The sequence below is a fragment of the Herpailurus yagouaroundi genome, unplaced genomic scaffold, assembly GCF_014898765.1.
Source record: "Herpailurus yagouaroundi ecotype Mexico unplaced genomic scaffold, PumYag 141, whole genome shotgun sequence".
Taxonomy (NCBI): domain Eukaryota; kingdom Metazoa; phylum Chordata; class Mammalia; order Carnivora; family Felidae; genus Herpailurus; species Herpailurus yagouaroundi.
The window spans coordinates 14,226,878-14,248,497 of NW_024412396.1; the positions used below are offsets into that span (position 1 = coordinate 14,226,878).

Consider the following 21,620-nt stretch of genomic DNA (forward strand, 5'->3'; position numbering starts at 1 on the left):
TGATGCTTATCCTTTATATTTTCTTCTAGGGGCTTTATAGTTTCAGGTTTTATATTAAAATTTTTAATCAGTTTTGAATTTAGTTTTGTGTATAGTGTAAGGTAAGGGTCAGATTTCATTCCTTTGCATGTGACTGTCCAGTTTTTTCCACACCACCATTTGTTGAAGAGACTAGCCTTTCCCCATTATGTATTCTTTGCACCCTTGTTGAAGATTAGGTGACCATGTGTTCATGGGTTTATTTCTGAGCTCTTTTCCATTGGTCTTTATGCCAGTACCATACTTTTAATTTCCATAGCTTTGTAATATATTTTGAAATTAGGTCATGTGAAGCTTCATTTTGTTTTTCTTTCTCCAGATTGTTTTGGCTCTTTGGGGTGGGTGTGTGGGTGTGTGTGTGTGTGTGGTTCCATATTAATTTTAGTCTTTTTTTCTATTTCTGTAAAAAAAAAAATTCCATTGAGATTTTATAGAGATTGCATTGAATTTGTGAATCACTTTAGTATGGACTTTTTAACAATATTAAGTCTTCCAGTCTAGGAAGGTCTTGATTTATTTGTATTTCTTTCATCAGTGTTTTATAGTTTTCAATATACAGGTCTTTCATTTCCTTAATTTATTCCCAAGTATTTTGTTCTTTTTTATGCTATTGTAAATGGCATATGTTAATTTCTCATGGCTTATATATCTACCAGTTTATTTTAGAATTTTTATATCTCTTAATAAGTGTAACATTTTATCCTTTTTAAAAGCACTTTACTCTGTAACAATGATTTTTGCCTCAAAGTCTATTTTGTCTGATAATTAAAATAGCTTCTGTAGTTTTATTTGGCCTGGCATTTACTGGCCAAATTTTATTCTTCATTTTATTCTATTCTTTTTTTCTTCCAACTTTCTTATGGTGTATTTTAGGCATGTTATTTGTAAATAAAGAGCTAATGTGTTGATTTAAAAACTATTTTAAGAATCTCTGTCTATTAACTGGTAAATTTAGTCCAATTATATTTGTAGTGATTATTTGATATTTAATACCAACCTGTTTTATATTTCCTATTTTTTCTGCTTTATCCTTTTTTATTCTCTGACCTTTCCTGGCTGTGTGTGATTTATTGAGTTTTAAAACTTGTTATCATACATTTATACTTTCTGTTTCTATAATGATTAGCTTAATTTTTCACCATGCATATCTACATTAGAATCAAATATTAATAACTCTGTCCTCCTCTTGAATTAAAGGACACTTGAACTCTCTAACTCTAGATACTCCCTCCCAAAGTACAAGTTAAAGTTTTCAGTACTTTAGTTCCATTTTGCTTTTTTACCTTTCAAATGAAGCATTATTTTGATCTCCTAGATTTAGTTGACTTAGTTCTTTTTAGGTTTATGCATACTTTACTAGTTTTTTTTGCTCACTGTTTTTGAGTTGCAACCCCTCCTTGCATATTCATTCTTTGCTTCTTGAAGAACATCCTAACATTTCTTCAGAGAGTCTCTTAGTGGTAAGCTCAGTTTTTATTTGTCCAAAATAGGTTTATTTGTAATAATTCTGGAAGGACAGTTCAAGGGGATAAAACATTGTGCGATGACAACTGTTTCCTCTTAGCATTTTTAGGGTTTTACTTTCCACAGTCTGCTTAGAAGTCCCATTTTTAGATAACTTTATTTTCCTTCCTTTTACTAGCTACTTTTAAGCCTTTTTTTATTGTTGTTATTCAGTTCCTTTACAGTGTGTCTCCACAGAGATTATTTTTCTCTCCTTACTTGGATTTGTTATGCGCTCTGAATCTAAGAATTTGTTTTCCACTCATTCTGGAAGTTTCTCAGATACTATCTTTTCTGGTATTGCCTTTCTTTCATTTTCATTATATTTACTATAACATTATCTGAAGTTCTTCAGAGTCTATTTCTGCTGTGTGTGTGTGTGTGTGTGTGTGTGTGTGTGTGTGTGTTAAATTTCTGACAAATCTCACAGCTTTTTCCTTATTTCATGATTCTGGACTATAGCAGGCTTTATTGTTAGGAATTCTGTGAGCCTTGGACAGAGGATGTGGTTCTTCAGATAGTATCTGCTTTTATTTCTGCTAGGTTGTTTGAACTAGGCATCCTGCTGTGCCAATAGCACATCTGCTTTAATTTTTTGGCTTGGAATTTCCTAGAAGATGCAGGTAATCTATATTTGAATCTCAGATATGTAGAGGTCAGGCCCAAGATGACATATTTGCTGGAAAAACTTCTTTTCCATTTATTGCCTAACTGACACAGATGCATTTCCCTCAGGCGAATCTTTTCTAGTCTGCCTTTTCCTTGAAGGTATAACCCTTCAGAGCTATGCAGGAATCCCAGTTCTTGTGTCCCTGCTTTGCTTAGGCCCCAGATCTTTTTCCCAAACAGCCACTAAAAACCACGCCTCTAGGTTATTGACACCTGCAAATAACCTCAAGGAAACTATAGCTTCAAACCAGGTTAGCATGCTGGTTTTTAGCTCTTTATTTTTGGTCCTTGGGGATATCTCTTACTTTTTTTAAGAGCTTAACTATACTTTTAAAAAGATGTTTGTGGTATTTTATTTAGAATATCTGTCTAGGTATGTTGGGAAGTTCTGTTTGGTTTTGAGTATTTTTGTTTTGTTTTGACAATATCTCATCTATATTGTCAGAAATAAAAGTCCACAAGGTATTTTCAAATAATATTTTTTACATAGACAAATATATTGATATTCTTTCTCTTCCATCATTTTTCAGCTTTGAAAGTCTTCCCTCCTCCATAGAGATGCCAATTATTTACCTAAATTTCTTCTAATTTAGGTATGGCTTGTTTTTTAAATGCTTAATATTAATATTATAAATGATCTATTTACTTATATAATACTCACCAGTGGTTCAAGGGCATTTTAGACAGAGGAAATAAAGGCTGGAAGGGAACTTAGAGTGTTATAAATTTTATATTCACGCTCATTTTAATCCTTACCACACCTTATGAAAGGAATTATCTTGATTTTATGAATGGGGCTCAGAGAGGTTAAGTAATTTGCATGGGGTCACACAATTAGCAGCAGAACCAGGATTGAAATCCTTTGATGTTTCTAGTCATTCATGCAATTTACCATTAAATCTGAACCTTGTTATTCAGGGCTTTTTATTTGCTTATTTCTTAGTTCTACATTTGGCTCATATAGAAATAACTGAGAGGCACCGGAAGTGGGAAGAAGGGAGATTCACTGCCAATTGCCAAAATAAGTTTGATTAGCAGCAGGTAGAAAGAGGGGCCAGGACCAGAGATTAGACATGTTCATGTGGGTATACATACAGAGCGCATTCCAGAACACCACAGAGGCAATCGAGTTAGCAGATGGTTTGTGTCAAAATAAGGAAGGAGATCACATTTATAGAATACTACAGTGTGCCAGACACTGGGACAGGTGGTGATGCTTTTTTTAGGTTCTCTCATTTAAGCCTCCCCACAGAGCTGGAGATGAGTGTTAAGATCAACAGCAGGTGGTGGCAAGGTCTCAGACCCTGAGGGTTCAGGGTTAGGATTCTAGTTTTTGAGAAGATTGAGGCTCTTTAGGGCTCTGGCTTTGGTTATCTATTTATTTAATTTTTTTCTGATTATAACATTAATAAGTACTAACAAAACTTGAGAAATAGGTCTAAAGGAGGAAATGCAACAAACTATAGTCTACCAAGCAGAGGAAATCTGTTACGTGCGTGTTTGTATAATTGATTTTCATATCACTGGTATGACTATATATACTATTTTGTATCATAACTTTTTTACAGGCAGCATTTTATGAGGATTTCCCTACAGCTCTAAATACTTAGCTAATACAGCTTAAATACTTTTAAACATTTGTTTTTAGCAGGTAATGTGTGTATATATTTCCAAAAGCACAGGCCTCTAATGAAACACAGCAGCCCCCTCTCCCATCTCTAAATTCTACGTCCCAGCAGCGGTTATCTCTTTTAGTTACTGCTTCTGGAATTTGCCCTCATATTTCTAAATAGTATCAGTTTTAAATATTATCTATTTGTGTCCTGTTATGAAAGCTGAAGATTCCATAATAGTTTCCCTCATCCCATTCTTACACTGTTTTGTCTCAATTTTTGTTTTTGTTGTAACTGTAAATACTGTTTGTTGAGCCAAGAGTTATACCGTGCTCAGACTGCCCTCCTTGTACAACTCTATTTGTAGCCTTGGAATTAATAATTGCTTCATTTACTTTTAGTCTTATTTGTCAATTCTTCTCAGAACTCTAGCAGGTCTATGAAAGCCCCGCTGATGCTGTTTTCCCTGTGATCAAATGCATCAGATAATCCATGAGGAGCATCCCCTTTACCCCTAGATCCCCTGTCCTCCTGCTCCATCCTGCAGCCTCCTTCAGATGCTTTCTAGGCCAGCTGCATCTGTCTTCGTGGGTGTGTCTTCACCACCACCCTAGAAATTCCCGCTAGATCTTTCCCGCTAGATCATTCCCACTAGATCTCCTTCTCCTTTTCATTTGGGTAGAGTGGCTTCTTGGGACAAGGTGTATAGGAGTAAGTTTTTTGAGACCCCTTGTATTGGTTATCCAATACGATATAACCAATTGGTTATAATAAATTACCCTAAAACTTAGTGACTTAAAACAACAATAAACATTTGTTATTTTGCAGTGTCTGTGGCCAGGAATTTGGGAACAGCTTAGCTGATTGGTTCTGCCTCAGGGAGTCCCATAAAGTTGCAGTAAAGAGGTCAGCCAGTGAAGCAGTTAGCTGAAGGCTTGACTGGGGGCTGGAGGATCTGCTTCCAAGGTGACTCACTCACAAGGCTGGCAGGTTTTAATGGTTTTTGATTGCAAGCCTTAGTCCTTTGGGTCTTTCCAAAGACTGCCTGAGAGCCCCATGACCTGGTGACTGGCATCTCTCAGAGCGAGTGATCCAAGAGACAAGACTGAAGCGACGATGTTTTTTATGACCTAGATTTCTACCACATTCTATCCATTAGAAGTGAGTCACTAACTCCTGTCCACGTTCAAAGGGAAGTTAGGTGTGGAGATTGGAAGGATATGGGACCTTGAAGACAAATATATAAGTACTTTAAATAAACTAAATTACCTATTGAACAAAGAAGTCTCTATAGGCACCAAAGCAAGGGAATTTGGATGAGCCTTTCTTTTCCAGGTATCCTCTAGCTCCTTCCTTAATGACTTCTTTTCCAATTCAGGAAAGTCTTTTGAGGGCTTATGGGCTTGGGGATAAGGGAGACAAGGACAAAGAAATAAGACTGAGAATAGATTCAAGGCACTTCTATTTGTACACTTTAAACTGTAACTTAGGGGCACCTGGGTGGCTCAGCCGGTTGAGCATCTGACTTAGGCTTAGGTCATGATCTCTCTGCACTTGTGGGTTCCAGCCCTGCGTTGGGCCTTTTGCTGACAGCTCAGAGCCTGGAGCCTGCTTCTGATTCTGTGTCTCCCTCTCTGCCCCTTCCCTGCTTGTGTTCTGTCTCTCTGTGTCTCTCAAAAAATAAAATAAAATGTTTAAAAACATTTTTTTAAACTGTGACTTATATCTTTAGAAATGCCTTCAAAGCATCAAACATTTCAGGCCCATTGTGGTGGTGTTTTTTTGTTTTTATAAAGAAAGTCCATTAGTGGGCTTATTTTAGAATTTTTGCTTGGCCTAGAGCAAATTTATCAATAACAAGGAAAGAGACTGCAGCAGTTAAGGTTTCATATTCTTAAAATCTTTATCACTTTCACTCTGCATTCAGAGTCCTCTTTGGTTGGAGAATCTGGATCTATTTATAGTTGTCACACTCTCTTGACTGTGACTGGGGCCTGCTCTCCATTTTTCTCTGGTATATAATGTTTCCCAATGCTTTAGCACAATGTAGATAAGGCCGGAATATTTCATAACAGTTTACCAAAGGCAGAGGAAACAACCAAAAGGAAGTTGAGTTTAGAGAGCAGCCTGGAAGATTTTTCATATGAGATCTAGTTTTAGTCTTCTTCAGCTTTGCTTTCTCTAGCTCCTGGCTCGCCTCAAATTGACAAAAGCTATCTTCTCTCTACTACTCACGAGAACCTTCAAGCATGTGTAGACTCTAAATTTCAAACCTGTAAGAGAGGACTTAATGATTCACACTTAGCAGCGCTGCCAAGTGGGTGTGGCTTGTGCCTTTCACAAGAAATCCTATCTACCTGTATTCCAATAGTCTCTACCAGAACGTCGTGTCTATGTCTCAGGAGCCTACTCTCCTTACTAGAGTAAGCATGTGGTGGGTTGGGAATCTGTCAGAAGCTTTTTATATAACGAATCTATATGTTATACTTATGTACCTTTTATGGATTTTAAAATAAGGCATATGGTGTTTTATAATTAAGAGAACAATTGGCTAGAACTAGTAGACCTGGGTTCTAGTCTGATTTGCCAGTAAATAGTCTTTTGGATGTAGTGTATAGTTTTACGATTTTGACTATAATTAGATATATTTTAAACGATTATAGAATTCATACTTGAATCTCTTTGTGTTACAGTGGTCTATTTTAATATGTTGAGATATTAGTGAGGAATAAAGGCCCAATTACTGTTGCAAAGAGAAACCCATTTTATAATGACACACTTTATAGGACAGGTTCTCCATTATACAGACAGGTAGGACCTGGTTATACTTAAAAGGCCATGGGAGCTTACTAGTTTTTTTAATAAACATTTACCTCCATACCACATATAAATTTAGATGTTCTTAAACAATTAATTGTATGTGTTTAAATATGTATTTAGATTCTGTGCTTTCTGGTTTTATTTCTTTCATGTATTTGGCATTTTATCTTTAAAGGTTTTAAGTTAGCAAACAAAAGCATCATGTGTTAAAGTACTTTAAGAGTAAGTTAGTACTCACAGTTAAGATGGACTGATTTTTTATTTCTACTTAAGCATAATCTGTTGTTTTTTTTTTTTTTCAGAGTGAAAAGCTTTTGTTATATGATACAGTCCAGAGTGAACTGGAGGAGAAGATAAGAAGGCTTGAAGAGGATAGGCACAGCATTGATATTACCTCAGGTGGGAGCTCCTGGGTGGCTCAATTGGTTAAATGTCCGACTCTTGATGTCAGCTTAGGTCATGGTCTCACGGTCAGTCGTAAGACTGAGCCCAGCATTGTGCTGGGCTTGGAGCCAGCTTGGAATTCTCTCTCCCTCCTCTCTGGCCCTCCCCTACTCATGTGTGCTTGTGAATGCATGCTCTTTAAAAAAAAAAAAAAAGATAATTACCTCAGGTAATGGGAATGATGTGGTGTGATATGTGTGATATTTACTTTAAGTGACACTGAACCTGTGGCTTACTGGAGTGTCTCATAATATCCTAGTCTCCTAATATAAATGTTATGTAAATGAAGTCCTAATAAGAGGGGAAAGGGGGAGGCTTCTAAAGAACTTGATAGGTTTGTGATTGTTGCTTTGATTTGAATTCACATTTCAGAAAGACAGAAAATGGAGCACATGAAAAGGGACAAAAGGAAAGTGTGACAGGAACTATAGAAGTAAGAACAGTATATTGTAAGAATAATAAAGATATTATTATAATGTATGAATAGTATTGAAAGACAACTACAGCATATGTTCTTCCCTCTAAATCTTGAAAGATCAGGTGGAAGAAGGAATAAAAATCTTTTATTCTTGGTAACACACAAACTAGATAGAAATTACAGGGAGGTAGACTTTTGTCTGAGAAAAAGGAAGAACTTCTTAATAATTAGATCAGTCCAATGAGAAACTGGTATTTTCAGGGGTATTATGGAAAAGCTTTCTACAGTGGGTTGAAGATGTATTGGGTTATCCTACAGGTCATGTGTGTGTATTACTTTACCTCTTTAAAGTTTTATCTCTCAGTAGGCACGGTGGAGTCAGATGAGCCCCTATCCCTACTAGTTGGGTGAATATGAGTGACGGTTACTTTAGCTTTTCTAAATCAGTCTCCTTATCTGTAAAATTGAAATAATAGGACTACCTGTCTCAGAGATAGCTTTGAGGATTAGAGGAAGCAATACATGTAATGTATATTTAACAAAGTACCTGACCTATGGTTCATCAGTTATTAGTCATTAAGTGCCAAGTTGATTTTTTTACTTTAATAAAGGCAGAGGAAAATTTATAAATATATAGCTGCTCAGGAAATTACATAGTCACATGTATATACTATCAGTGAAATTTTGCTACCATGAAATTACATAGCCTTTTCCCCCACTTTGATCTCCAGAAATCAGCTAATACTCAATTTTATTTACTTGCCAGAGCTGTGGAATGATGAGCTTCAGTCAAGAAAAAAGAGGAAGGATCCTTTCAGTCCTGACAAAAAGAAGCCAGTTGTTGTTTCAGATATCCTTTTCTAAATTTGTTTTTGCCTTGGTGCATATGGTTTTGCATTGTGCATATCTTTGTAAGTTTTCTTAGTATACACTGACTTTATTTACATGATTCTGTAATAGGAAAAAGATGACTTATAAAACTGAATGAAGTCAGAAGGATATAGTTTAGGATTAAGAGGGGTAGGGAGGGAGTTTACTACTCTAAAGGGAGTAGAAGTTGAGCCAGTAATATGGCTTTGTAGTTCGCAAAGGCTTTGATGTGAACTAGCTCTTTATAGATGATTGTTTAATTCATGTTTATTTTTTAACACTTTCAATGTTTCTGAAATTGGAGTGTCTTTAAAATTAAAAACAAGCAAACAAAAAAAAAAAGAGGTTAGAGTGGGAGACAGCCAAACATAAGAGACTCTTAAAAACTGAGAACAAACTGAGGGTTGATGGGGGGTGGGAGGGAGGAGGGGAAGGTGGGTGATGGGTATTGAGGAGGGCACCTTTTGGGATGAGCACTGGGTGTTGTATGGAAACCAATTTGGCAATAAATTTCAAAAAAAAATATTCCCAAGATCCTAAAAAAAAAAAAAAATTTAATGTTTATTTATTTTTGAGAGAGAGAGAGAGACCAAGCATGAGCAGGGGAGGGGCAGAGAGAGAGGAGACACAGAATCTGAAGCAGGCTCCAAGGCTCCGAGCTCTTAGCACAGAGCCTGATGAGGGGCTCGAACTCACAGACTGTGAGATCATGACCTGAACTGAAGTCTGACGCATAACCAACTGAGCCACCCAGGTGCCCCGGAATGTTTTTAAATTAAAATAATATATGCTTTCGATCTTGGTGTTCCCTGTGGTGCCCTCCCCTAACCCCACTACCTTTTCCCATTCCCACCTCAATACAGTGATTAGGTTGGTGGTATGTCTTACAATCAATGATATCAAAGAATTAAGAGAATATGGTTTATAGCATCTAAAATATTGGAATATATTTATCCTGGTACTAAGTTTTTTGGAGACTTATTTGAAGTCAAAATTCAGTCTGCTGAAGGATTATGTCCAGAAATCACTGTTCTAATTCTCTGAAAAATGGAAGTTTGGAAATATAATTCAAAGTGTGAAATTCTTACAGCTAAATTGACCTTGACTTTTCCACGTCCATATATAGTTTATATGCTACAAGATCTTGATATTCTTGAAGACTGGACAACAATTAGGAAGGTATGATTAAAGAGCAATGGAATACAAGTATCTTCTTATAGTCTACTTTTTTAAGATTCTGTGGTTTTTCACTACTACATCAAAATATTGCTGTTAATATGCTTTACTTTGCAACATTCTCTTAATGGCAGTTAATACTAATACAGGTAACAGTGGATTGCAAGAATATTTTGAGAGACATGTCAGCAATTTGAGTGTATTTTTTCCTGTAATAATGTAATTAATAATTTATGCAAAAGTACAGAAAAAGCATTTATTTAGGTTGCCCCAAAGTAATAAATAACCTTTTTGTGCCTAGTCCTTAGCCCAGTGCTGGCTCACTGAAGGCACTCAATAAATACCTGTTGAATGAATTCAAAGTGGGTATTTGAACTTTATTGTATGTCTTGTGTTCTGTCATTAAACATTCAAGAATTACAAAATTTTCTGTGCTTGTTTGAAGGTGGAGACTTATTTTTCTTAAAATTTTTCCGTTTTTAGAAACTTCTTAGTTGAGAGAGATCATTTTAGGTATTGATAACACCTCTAGGAGAAATGGTTGTTCTTTACATATACATATTCCTTATGGTCTTAGACATTAACAATTTATTAGAGCAGCTGAAGATTACATTTCACTGTTAGTTATTTGAGGTCCTGAGTAGTGTTGTATACATTAAATAGACCCCAAAATATACTTTCAGTCTATAAACTCAGTCAATGTCTTCTTTTTTTAATTAGGCAATGGCTACACTGGGTCCACACAGAGTGAAGACAGAACGTAAGTCATTTAACCTAAGTTCAGGGATCTCTTCTGTGGAGACTTGTTGGATCAGGGCCATTAAGTCATCCACATACTAAAGAGGTCTCCCCCCATCAGTGGTTTCGTTTCATTAGTGAACACTACTCTTGGAATTATGATATCTTAAATCCTACTTAAAATTGGCACTCATAATTGATAATGTAACTGCTTCCCCTTCTTCGGGCACTTGTCTAGTTCACCGATGATTTATCGTACATTGTACAGCTTCATTTTGTAGTTATATTAAAACTTAGTGAATTCTATAAAGAAATGTAAGAAATTAAATTCTCTTATTTCTATTAGATTTAGACTTAATATCTAAGAACTATTTTTAGTGTTTTTTTCACATATATGCATGGATTGGTGTTACTTCGTAATGTTCTGCACTTTTGTTCTTCTGACAATGTCTTATTAATGTAACAGTTTTTGAACTGATCCCTTTAGCGCCTGTGAAACTGGAAAAACATCTGCACAGTGCTAGATCTGAAGAAGGAAGATTATATTATGATGGTGAATGGTATATACGTGGACAAACAATATGTATTGATAAAAAAGATGAATGTCCTACAAGGTAAAAACTATCATTTCAGTGTTGCTCAGTATTAAAATTTACAATTGTTGTCAATAAATATTTGCCTCGTCCGTAGTGCATTCGTAATGCACCATTATTTGCCTATGGATCCTTCCTTTCTCTTGGCATAGGATTTGTTTAGCATGTATGTACACCAGTGTTAATATTTATACACCAATGTCACATATTAAGTTCTTGAGCACAAGCATTAACGCAAGAGGAAATGTTGGAATTATGTAGCCAGGTAAGTGGTCCTATCTGTTAGTTATTATAATAGATGAATTGTTAGGGTTTTAATATTATGGTCTTTAAATCAGACCGTTACAAGTTTTTGGTGGGCATATTAATCCTTAACTTTTTTTTTTGGGTGTTACAGTATTTTGGACACCAAGAATGTGTATCAGTTAGAGTAGGAAAGTAATGGAAAATTCATGAAAACCTTAAGAGTAACAGTAATTACAATACAACTTGAAAACTAAAAGCTGCCTTTTTTTTTTTTTTTAAATTTTTTTTTTTTTCAACGTTTATTTTATTTTTGGGACAGAGAGAGACAGAGCACGAACGGGGGAGGGGCAGAGAGAGAGGGAGACACAGAATCGGAAACAGGCTCCAGGCTCTGAGCCATCAGCCCAGAGCCTGACGAAAGCTGCCTTTTAAAAAACTCAGTCTGGCTTAAGTAAGGTTTATATAATTATTTATATAGGCTTCTAAGTTGTTTTTTTTCCTAAGACTTTATTTTTTTAAAATAATCTCTACAGCCAGTGTGGGGCTCAGTCCCACAACCCTGAGATCAAGAGTTACACACTCCACTGACTGAGCCAGCCGGGTGCCCCTATAGCCTTCTAAGTTTTATCTGGTTTATCTAAGTTTTGTCACTCATTTGGAAACTATTAATGCTAATTATTGTTTCTATTCCTTCAGTAGTTTAGGATTTAATTCTCAGAGTGGTAGCCTTCTACAGTAAGAAGGTGTCTTTTTCTAGCTATGAATGGTAAATGAAGTGTTTGTATTTAGTGAAGAATACTCATTTTCCAAATGTGGTTTTACTTGAATTGTAATTGCATCTTTAAAATTTTAGGATCCTAGGAGCATTGTGTATAGTAACTTTTCTCATAGAAGCCCACTGAGCTAATTACTAGGTTATATGTGATGCCCCTAGATTCTTTGCTTTATCTTACTACTTTTAAGGCATTCTCTTTATTGCTTAGCATAAATGTGACTTAAAAAGAGATGAAATAGTATAAGAGGATTAAACACAAATCTATTTTTAAAACTATTTCTACATACTAGATAAGTAGTATCAAAAAAGAACCCGTACAAGTACCATAGATGTTTTGATACTGGGAAATACTGGGAATTAGGGTTTGGTATTTGAAAGATTTCCTACAGCCAGGGCTAATCTGAACTGGAGGTATAATACTATATATTTAGTGTTCTTAGTTCCACTGTGTTTTCTTGGGGTGGTGATGGGGGGCTAGGGATGTAGTAGGAATGATGTGCATTTAATAGTTCTAATAGTAAACATGACCAATTCTATCAAGGAAAGAAAAGGGATTGCTGAATGTGATGTTTTTGACAGCATGCCCTGCTGATAATGCAGCAGCATTGTGGTAAATGATAATTATATACCTGAATCTACTCTTACAGTCCAGCTATTTTGGTTTTATAACTAGTTACTCTAAAATGAGTGGAGGCGGCATATTGCGATTCATTCATTCCTTCCTTTTCTCCCCCCCTTTTTTAGTGCTGTAATTACAACAATTAACCATGATGAAGTTTGGTTTAAGAGGCCTGATGGAAGCAAATCTAAGCTTTACATTTCACAGCTACAGAAAGGAAAATATTCAATTAAACATTCATAATCATGATTTAAGTGTTATCTAAAGCTACCTTATTAGTGTTATCAAGTGTGATGTGCCATGGGAGTTAAAAATGTATTCAATAACTTAATATTCTCATCAAATCATGAGAGACTGTATTTGTAGGTAGTACTCTGAGTAGACCTCATATTGATATGTCAATGAGACAGTAATAAAAACTTAATCATGATCATTACATTTATTTGCCTTTTAGGTCCAATGACCAATAGGTGTATATGGTAGGGGTTTCTTACTAAACTTTTTTCTTTGTTTTTTAAAAATATTATGCAAATCTGTCTTATCTTTAGTGAACTATGTTGCTAAGTGGCTATATTTGTCTGCAGTTTCTTTGATTTTCTGTATCTTTGTCACTCATTGTGTTTGTAAATAAGCCTCCTAAAATGTTTCCTATAAATGGTTTGTACTAGTACATTAGTGTTAAATCAGAATTGAAATTTAAACATATATACGTGAGTATGTATATATGGCATCATCAGCTAATTTAGAACTGATGGCCTTACTTTACAATCTTGTTTTACCCAACATTAAGCTATTGGGTCTGAAAGCTAAAGGGAGCACTTTTGTAGACTAGCAGCTTTCCTTCTCCTCTTCCTTGATTGTATGGTGGTGACCTATTTTTACAAATTACACTTAATGTTAATTAGTAAAATTAGTGTCAAGTAATACATGCTTCTACCTATATTTCTCGTGAACCTTTAGAGGGCAGGTGTTTGTGCCTGGTATTTATGATGTGGTATATAAGTGGTAAATAGTAACCGACAGTATTGTGGTGCTTGCTGTACATGTCTGATCTTTTGAAACAGATTTTTAGTAAGCATTTTCCAGAGGTAAAACTAGGTTCTTATCTTAATTTTATTCCTAGGGCAAAGTAGACAGGGATAATTTTCTTGAATCTATTCCCAAATTAATATTTTTATCTTTGGTGTTTCTACACTTTAAGGCCACTTGGTGCAATTTAGAAAGTATTGACCTCTCTTCCCTTAGCCACATTCAAAATTAGCTTCTAAAACCTCAGGAACAGTACAAAGAATTGAAGCCCTCAATATGGCAGCACAGTTGGCTGTAGTATATGTTAGGGTACAACCAAATCAAGTATTCCTGGTGGTCTTGTGCACTTTAATTTCTGTTACAATGAGACTGAAGAGGATGAGGAAGAGAGCTACTTATTAACACTTAGGGCAGGAATATCTGCATTATTCCGTTTGTTTTCTTACTATTTTACCTCTGCAAACATCTTCCTGTGCAGATCACTACTTCACAGTTGCCAAATGTTAAAATATTTGACTTCTGAAATTCGTTATCAGCAAAGTTATGTACTTTGTTCTGTTTCTAATTAACCTTAGCAAATGTACATAATGTCATAATCCAATAGTATTTGACAGTACTTATGTATACAATGTTTCATAAGCATTTTTAATAAGATTTGTATTTTTAAATTTAGTATATAATAAAAAGATGTGTTTGAGTGTCATTTGTAGTGTCTTGAATTATGGGTGCATAAGTTCTTTATGAGTTACAACCTGTCCACCTCTAAGAATGATTTGGGCCAATTTACATGAATAAATACAGAGAACTGGAGTGTTGAACTGATGTTTCTGCTTCCCTAAACCACAATTCAACCTCTGTTGGGGTATAGATATTCAAGATGGCCAAGTAATACTTATTTTAAAAATACGCATATATGGGGCGCCTGGGTGGCTCAGTTGGTTAAGCATCCGACTTCAGCTCAGGTCATGATCTCATGGCTTGTGAGTTCAAGCCCCGCATCAGGCTTTATGCTCACAGATTGGAGCCTGGAGCCTGCTTTGAATTCTGTGTCTCCATCTGTCTCTGCCCCTTCCCTGCTCATGCTCATGCTCATGCTCATGCTCTGTCTCTCTCTCTCTCTCTCTCTCTCTCTCTCTCTCTCAGAAGTAAATAAACATTAAAAAAATTTTTTAAATGCATATATGTTATAGGTTAATAAACATGTACTGTATATGTTCTGAAATTCTAAATAGAAAATCATTATTTCAAAAACTATGATTTAGTGCATTTACTTTCAAAACATATACAGCCTAATACTGTATCATGTAACAACTGAAATATTGACATTGATTCAGGTAAGCATATGTTCATCTGTAATTAAAATACTATAAAATGTGTTTTATTATTGGCAGTTTGCCATTAGAGTCTGGTCAAAAAGTCTAGGAGGATTTAGTTTAGGAGGATTGTTAGAATCTGTGAAGTACAATTTATCAGTTGCTGCTGCTGTTATTGTTTATGATCAGCCTTTGTCTTAGGATCAATTTATGGGCCTTTCCTGCCACCGCTCCTAGTATTTCATGTTCAGCCCACCCCTTTCTGCCATTTGCCACTTAAAAAAAGTCCAACCATCACTAATCCAATGCATTATTAATAATGATTAACAAATATTAATAGCACACTCCTCTGATTGGTTGCCGGAGCACTGATACTTCTCATTGCAGCCTTCCTCATGTGAAAGTTGTTCGGATACACATATTACTATTGCTACTCAGAACTCAAACACCACTCCAAGAACGTGTACACCTCACTGATAATTGTTCAAAAAGAAGAACAAGGATGTCAGCTGTTATTTCCAAGGTTTGGTTTGTGGACCGAATAAGTTCAGTACACTAAAACTGAACTAAAATGAATTTATAAGGTAAGAAAAGTGGATGCAGGATGAATATACTAGTTAGGATTTATGTAGTCTCGTGCCAAATTGGAATATAAACTATTTTAATTGCTAAAGATTAGGAAATCTAAAATGTTTTTAAAAAGCACATGAAAGGTTAGAATGGGGTTAGAGAAAAACGTTATGTTCCTTACATTGTCTTTATGGATGAACTCAGGAATTGTGGCTGGTAGGTCAGGTGGGATTAACTGAGGCAGTTTCCCCCATTGGGTCACTGTGGCCCAGTCTTGCCCTTTACTTCACAGGCCCAGAAACTTGAACTTTATATATCCTGTTATGAGCTGAATTGTGCCTCCCCCCTTCCACCCCCTCCACCAAATTCATATGCTGAAGCATTACCCCCCCAGCACCTCAGAATGTGACTGTATTTGAAGATAGGGTCCTTTAGAGAGGTTGATCAGTTAAAATGAGATCATTTCAGGGTAGATCCTAATCCAATCTGACTGATGTCCTTACAAGAAGAGGAAATTTGGACATCAGACATGTGCACAGCGGGGAGACTCTGAGGATAGAGCAAGGTAACTCTGCCAGCCAAGGAGAGAGCCCTCAGAAGAAACCAAACCTGCCAACACCTTGATCCTGGACTTTAACATCCAGCACTGTGAGGAAGTAAGTTTGCGTTGTTTAAGCCACCCAAGTCTACGGTATCTTGTTACGGCAGCCCTGGCAAACTGATACATGCCCCAACGTGACAGCTTTCTGGGTAAGTCAGGCTGACTGACCCACAGTGGATCGAAGGGGAAGCCAAGTGTCAATTTAATCACTTAAATTGGGAAGTATAAATGAGAAGGAGACCTGACTCCTCAAGTCAATTCTTTCCTTCTAGGAAAATCTGTGTAAAGCCACCTTGTGATCAGAAGATTTGTTTTGGTGAAACTTCAGAGTCTCCGGTTTCCTGGTGAGGCTGCCCCATTTCTGGTATTGTGCTGGATATATTGCTATCATCTTACTTTTGGCTTTTTTTTCCTGGTGCCCCGCTGACCAAGATCTCTCCTCTGTTAATGGGCCCTGCAGGTCTTGCCCACTTCCCCCCTCTAAGTTCTTTCTGTACCATAGGCTTTCCCAGAGTAGACCCTGACACACGGGCAGCCAGTGATAGTATTTAATTTTTAATGCTTGCTATGTATCAGGAACTATGTTTAATGTATAAACAGAGCATTATTATTTAATTTTTTCATGTTTAAAACAAAATGAACATAATGTAAGAATTCCAATATGTTTACTCTTTATCCTATATTATTAGAAATTTCTGCTCGTGAGGTTTTTTACAAGTTATGAGAGGCAATATACTGTGGCAGAACTTGTATTTGGAGTGCTCCAAAACAGTTACTTTTATCTCAAGTTGCTAATCATTTTGAGAACTGTGTGTTTATCTTTCTCCTTCCCTTGCCACCCACACACCGACTCATCTACCCATGCATCTTCTATCTATCCATCACTAGAAAGCAACTTGTAAGCCTAAAATTCTTTGCTCCCAAACTTGAAGCTAATGTATTGTCTTCAAAGACACATTTTATATTCAAGTAAGGTCAAGGGAAAAAGTTATGTAATAACAGTCTTTGGAGTTTACTTTTCCTTGTCTTATCCATTTTCCTGTGTCTAATGTGGGTCTGAGGTGGGTGGCTTTGCCAGCACACTAGTCCAGAAGCAGGCCACATGGACGATTTCATTTCTACCGGAGCAGATTACAATTTATGTCAAACTGCTTAGAAAACCAGATCCTTCAGCTGAGGCTAAATGACATCTGCTTATATTAGAGGGATGTGAAAAGAAATATCCTATTTCATTTATTATTGAAAGAATTTGAAAATGGCATTTTTTTTTTTTTTTAAAATTTATTTTTGAGACAGAGAGAGAGAGCATGAACAGGGGAGGGTCAGAGAAAGAGGGAGACACAGAATCTGAAACAGGCTCCAAGCTCTGAGCGGTCAGCACAGAGCCCGACGCGGGGCTGGAACCCACGGACCGCAAGATCATGACCTGAGCTGAAGTTGGACGCTTAACCGACTGAGCCACCCAGGCGCCCCGAAAATGGCATTGTTAATGGCAGAATCAGTAAAGTGCTTTCACTCACTTGACGATAAGTTTATGATTTTAGTACATTGTGTTTAAATACATCCATGGGCAATTGTACTTATTAAGGAAAACTGATTAAAAAAAAAAGACTTCAGGCACTGTTTAAATTACTCACGGACTGTGGCAGTTTTTCATTTTCATTAACACCCCACAGTGTTAATCTATATTTTATACTTTATATACGTATTTATAACAACAGTATCCACTACACAGGGTCAGCTTGGCCTGGGTCTTTGCTACACACCCATGTGAGTTGCACCCTCTCATGCCCAAGGGTTCTTGTGTTCTTTGTCTCACTTCATCACAGCCACAGAGTGGCCTTGTTTGATGTGGGTGCTTTACGAGATTGTTTCTATTCAACAGGAGAACCCCGAGGCCCAGCAGAGAGGGCCAGGCAGTTCCTGGTTTCCTCCTTCTCACGTGTGCATTTGCGACTCTACCAATATCTTTTAGTTTTTATTCCTTGAATTTGTGGTGAAATTACAAAAGTTCACTATCCTTTTTAAGATGAAAGTCAACAGAATATGAGCCCTAGTGTTTGTGATAAATGTTGCAAGGGTCAGAAACCAACTTCAGAAAAATAGACAAAGGGGAATTTATTAGAAGACTCATGTAACACGAGGAAGATCGGGGTTCAGATGGGCTGTGGGCCAGCTGGAAGCAGGAAGTTAAATGCCAAGAAATTATGCATCTTCCGTGTCTTCGGCTCTCTGTGTCATCTTTCTCCACAGCTCAGGAAACTTAATTTCCTGTCGTTCTCAAACTTTGTTTCCTTCCCGGTCGGTATCAATGTGAGAGGGAGACTGATTCTATTTCCACCATTGCAGCTTGAGAGATCCCAGCGAAGGTTCTAATTGGGGCAGCCTGAGTTATATGCCCACCGAAACAACTGTGACCAAGACTGGCAGAGCCTGAGAGAAACAGGTGTTCCGGTGGGAGCCACATGGTTGGGGGAAAAGCCTTTCTTGGAAAAAGTGGAACTGCAGTGCTCTACAGATAAAAGAATTGAGGTCCAGCAGGGAGTGTAAAACAAAACCAAAAACAAACAGTTCTGGGTTCTAGAAATATAACATTTGCTATTGAGAAAAGGGCAGGAAGCAAGGAGACCAGTTGGGCCATCACAATCATCCTTGTAAATATACTAAAGGCTTGAATTAGGGTAGCATCAGTGGCGCAGGAGAAAAGGGTGATTTTAGAAAATGTTTCCGAGTTAAAATCTATGAGGGGTCGAAATATATAAATAGGCCTTATGTAGGATTTATCATGTCACAGGCACTGTTTTAAGCTCATGGCATATATTAATTCACTGGATTTTCCTCACAACACTATGAAACATCAGGTGTCATTATTTTCATTTTCAGATGAGGACGTTGTGAGGCACACAAAGGTTAAGAAATTGCCCGTGGTCACACAGCTGGTAAGTGGCAGAGTTCGCAGTTAGTCTTGCCCTGAAGGCCATGAGTTTAATCACGTACCCCAGCATCCCTAAGGTCTGAATTTGGGTGGATCATTGCATGAATCAAGGGTGGGAACACAAGAGGAGTACAGCTGGGACTGGGGGAGGGATGCAAAGAAGAGATAATATTTGTGTTTCTTTTTTATGTGTTAAGTTCAAAAGGTGTGACGGCCAGATGGAAATGCCCAGCAGGTAACAATATATAACTTGGGTGAGGGCACAGATTTAAATTTGGGATTGTGAGAGCACAAGTGGTAGCTAAAGTCAATGAAGCGAGCAAAAACTTCTAAAAGGGCTTGAAAGGACTGCTTACGCAGCGTGAAGGAAAACCAGCAATAAAAGAGAAGGGAGAAGAATGACGATGAAAATTAATTATCACCAGAATCTGTGTTTCTGTTGATAAAGAGAAATAGGCACCCTTGTATACTGTTAGTGGGAGTGTAAATTGGTACAATTTATTTGCAGGAAAATGAAGCAATACCTAATAAACTGTAGAATCCCCCACCAGTTGACCAAGCAGTTTTACTTGAAATTTATGCTACAAGTATACTCTTTCCCAGGGTCAAAACTAGATGTCCAAAAGGATTCACCTCAGCCTTGTTTGATAAGAGAGAAGAAAGAAGGAAGGAAAGGAGAAAATCTAACTGTTAAACAGTTCCATACGGTGGAATTGCACATGGTTGTTTCCGTAACATGAATACCATGCAGTCATTAAAAAGGATGAAGGAGATCTGTGGGGGCTGATGTGGAATGATCACCACGACACATTATATCAAAAAAGAAAACGAGAAGTGCAGCAGCATACGCACACCGTTCCTTTACTGTAAATAATAGGTCCTGCTGTGCCCTAGTTTATTCACTTGGCAGGAACAGAACCAATAGAGGGCCAGAATCTCAGAGAATCTTTTAAAGCTCAAAATGGAGGTAGAAAAAAGGGAAAGTCCAGAGAACCGGGTGAGGGAACAGGAGGCATGTTGCAGGCAGAGTGGCCAGAATGGCAGTGTCTCCTCGGGTCTCCCGCTGCCTTGGCACTCCCGCCCAGAGAGCGGCCTTGGGCCATGACTGGTGCCGAGAGCTCCCTCAAGAGCTCCCTCGGGCTTGGGCCGTGACTGGGAGCAGAGAGGAGAGCTCCCCCTCCTGCATGCCTGACGACCCCTGAGTTGGGGTTTCTGGCCCTTGTAACATTTATCACAAACACTAGGGCTTCATATTCTGTTGATTTTCATCTTAAAAAGGATAATGAACTTTTATAATTTCACCACAAATTCAAGGAATAAAAACTAAAGATACTGGTAGAGTCGCAAATGCACACGTGAGAAGGAGGAAACCAGGAACTGCCTGGCCCTCGCTGCTGGGCCTCGGCGTTCTCCTGCTGAATAGAAACAATCTCGTAAAGCACCCACATCAAACAAGGCCACTCTGTGACTCTGATGAAGTGAGACAAAGAACACAAGACCTTCTCCTTCTCATAATCTTGTTTAACTCTAGATAGAAACAAGGCCAGTCTGCAGACAACAAAAATACTAAACCTGCCCCCTACTGCTAATATGACTAACTGCTGCTGCTTTATCAATTACATCTTTGGCCTTGTTTCATACCTCCTGTCTTATAAATAAGATTAATTAAGATACACAATCATAGAATTGCCCCCACTTCCTGACACTTCTTTGAACCCTACCAAAAACTCCTTATATGATACAATTCTCTAAGTCCTTTTTTTTTCCCCCCAACGTTTATTTATTTTTTTGGGACAGAGAGAGACAGAGCATGAATGGGGGAGGGGCAGAGAGAGAGGGAGACACAGAATCGGAAACAGGCTCCAGGCTCAGCCATCAGCCCAGAGCCTGACGCAGGGCTCGAACTCACGGACCGTGAGATCGTGACCTGGCTGAAGTCGGACGCTTAACCGACTGCGCCACCCAGGCGCCCCACTAAGTCCTTTTTTTAAAGTTTATTTTGAGAGGCGGGGTGGGGGGGGGGTAGGGCACAGAGCAAGGGAGAGAGACAGGCTCCCTGCTGTCATCACAGAGCCCAACATGGGCTTGAACTCCCGATTCCTGACATGACCTGAGCTGAAACCAGAGTCAGATGCTTAACTGACTGAACCACCCAGGCGCCCCTGTAAGTCCTTTTTTTTAACACCTTCTTTCTCAGACACCCACAGTTCCCTCTGATATGTGTTCTCTCTCACTGCAATGAGCAAGAGGCCCACCTTGTTCAGTTACAGGTATGTTCCTGGTGGTCTTTAGCTAGAGGGCTAAAGACATGGAACATTTAAGACAGTTTTTTTTTGTTGTTGTTGAAGGGTTTTTCATTAGATTTAACCTAAAGATCCTTAAGTATATTTTGGATAGTCTTCTGGGAGCTCCCAGTGTGTAATTATAGTTGTAATGACTGGTAAAACAAACTGTAGGCTTTGATTTTCAATTACATGTTATAGAAGAATCATAAAAGACAAGACAAAATGAAAGCACGATTCATGAAAGACATTTGTACTGCAATCTAAGTTAGAGAGCGCTCTGCTTTCAAAACCAGAAAATAATGTTAATATTTCTACTGCGTTAACCAGGGACTCCTAAAAATGTAAAAGCTGTAATACTAATGCA

At 37.6% G+C, this 21,620-nt stretch overlaps 1 protein-coding gene across 7 annotated transcripts in view; it reads left to right on the forward strand.

Annotated features, from left to right (window-relative positions):
- Positions 1-19,521, forward strand: part of BRMS1L (BRMS1 like transcriptional repressor) — a 35,268-nt gene extending 15,747 nt beyond the window's left edge. The window contains exons 5-12 of one of the 7 annotated variants that reach the window (XR_005790827.1): positions 6,947-7,043; positions 8,273-8,356; positions 9,491-9,555; positions 10,273-10,312; positions 10,757-10,904; positions 15,253-16,380; positions 18,920-18,975; positions 19,169-19,521. Coding sequence is in view for 2 of the 7 variants with exons in the window: in XM_040476959.1 (XP_040332893.1) it covers positions 6,947-7,043; positions 8,273-8,356; positions 9,491-9,555; positions 10,273-10,312; positions 10,757-10,904; positions 12,649-12,766 (552 nt within the window). In the remaining 5 variants the exon portion in view is untranslated. Of the gene's footprint in view, positions 1-6,946; positions 7,044-8,272; positions 8,357-9,490; positions 9,556-10,272; positions 10,313-10,756; positions 10,905-12,648; positions 14,256-15,252; positions 16,381-18,919 lie in introns of those variants that run through there. The other 6 variants (XR_005790825.1, XR_005790826.1, XR_005790824.1 and 3 more) reach the window with 6 other exon arrangements.
- The last annotated feature ends 2,099 nt before the right edge of the window (positions 19,522-21,620 follow it).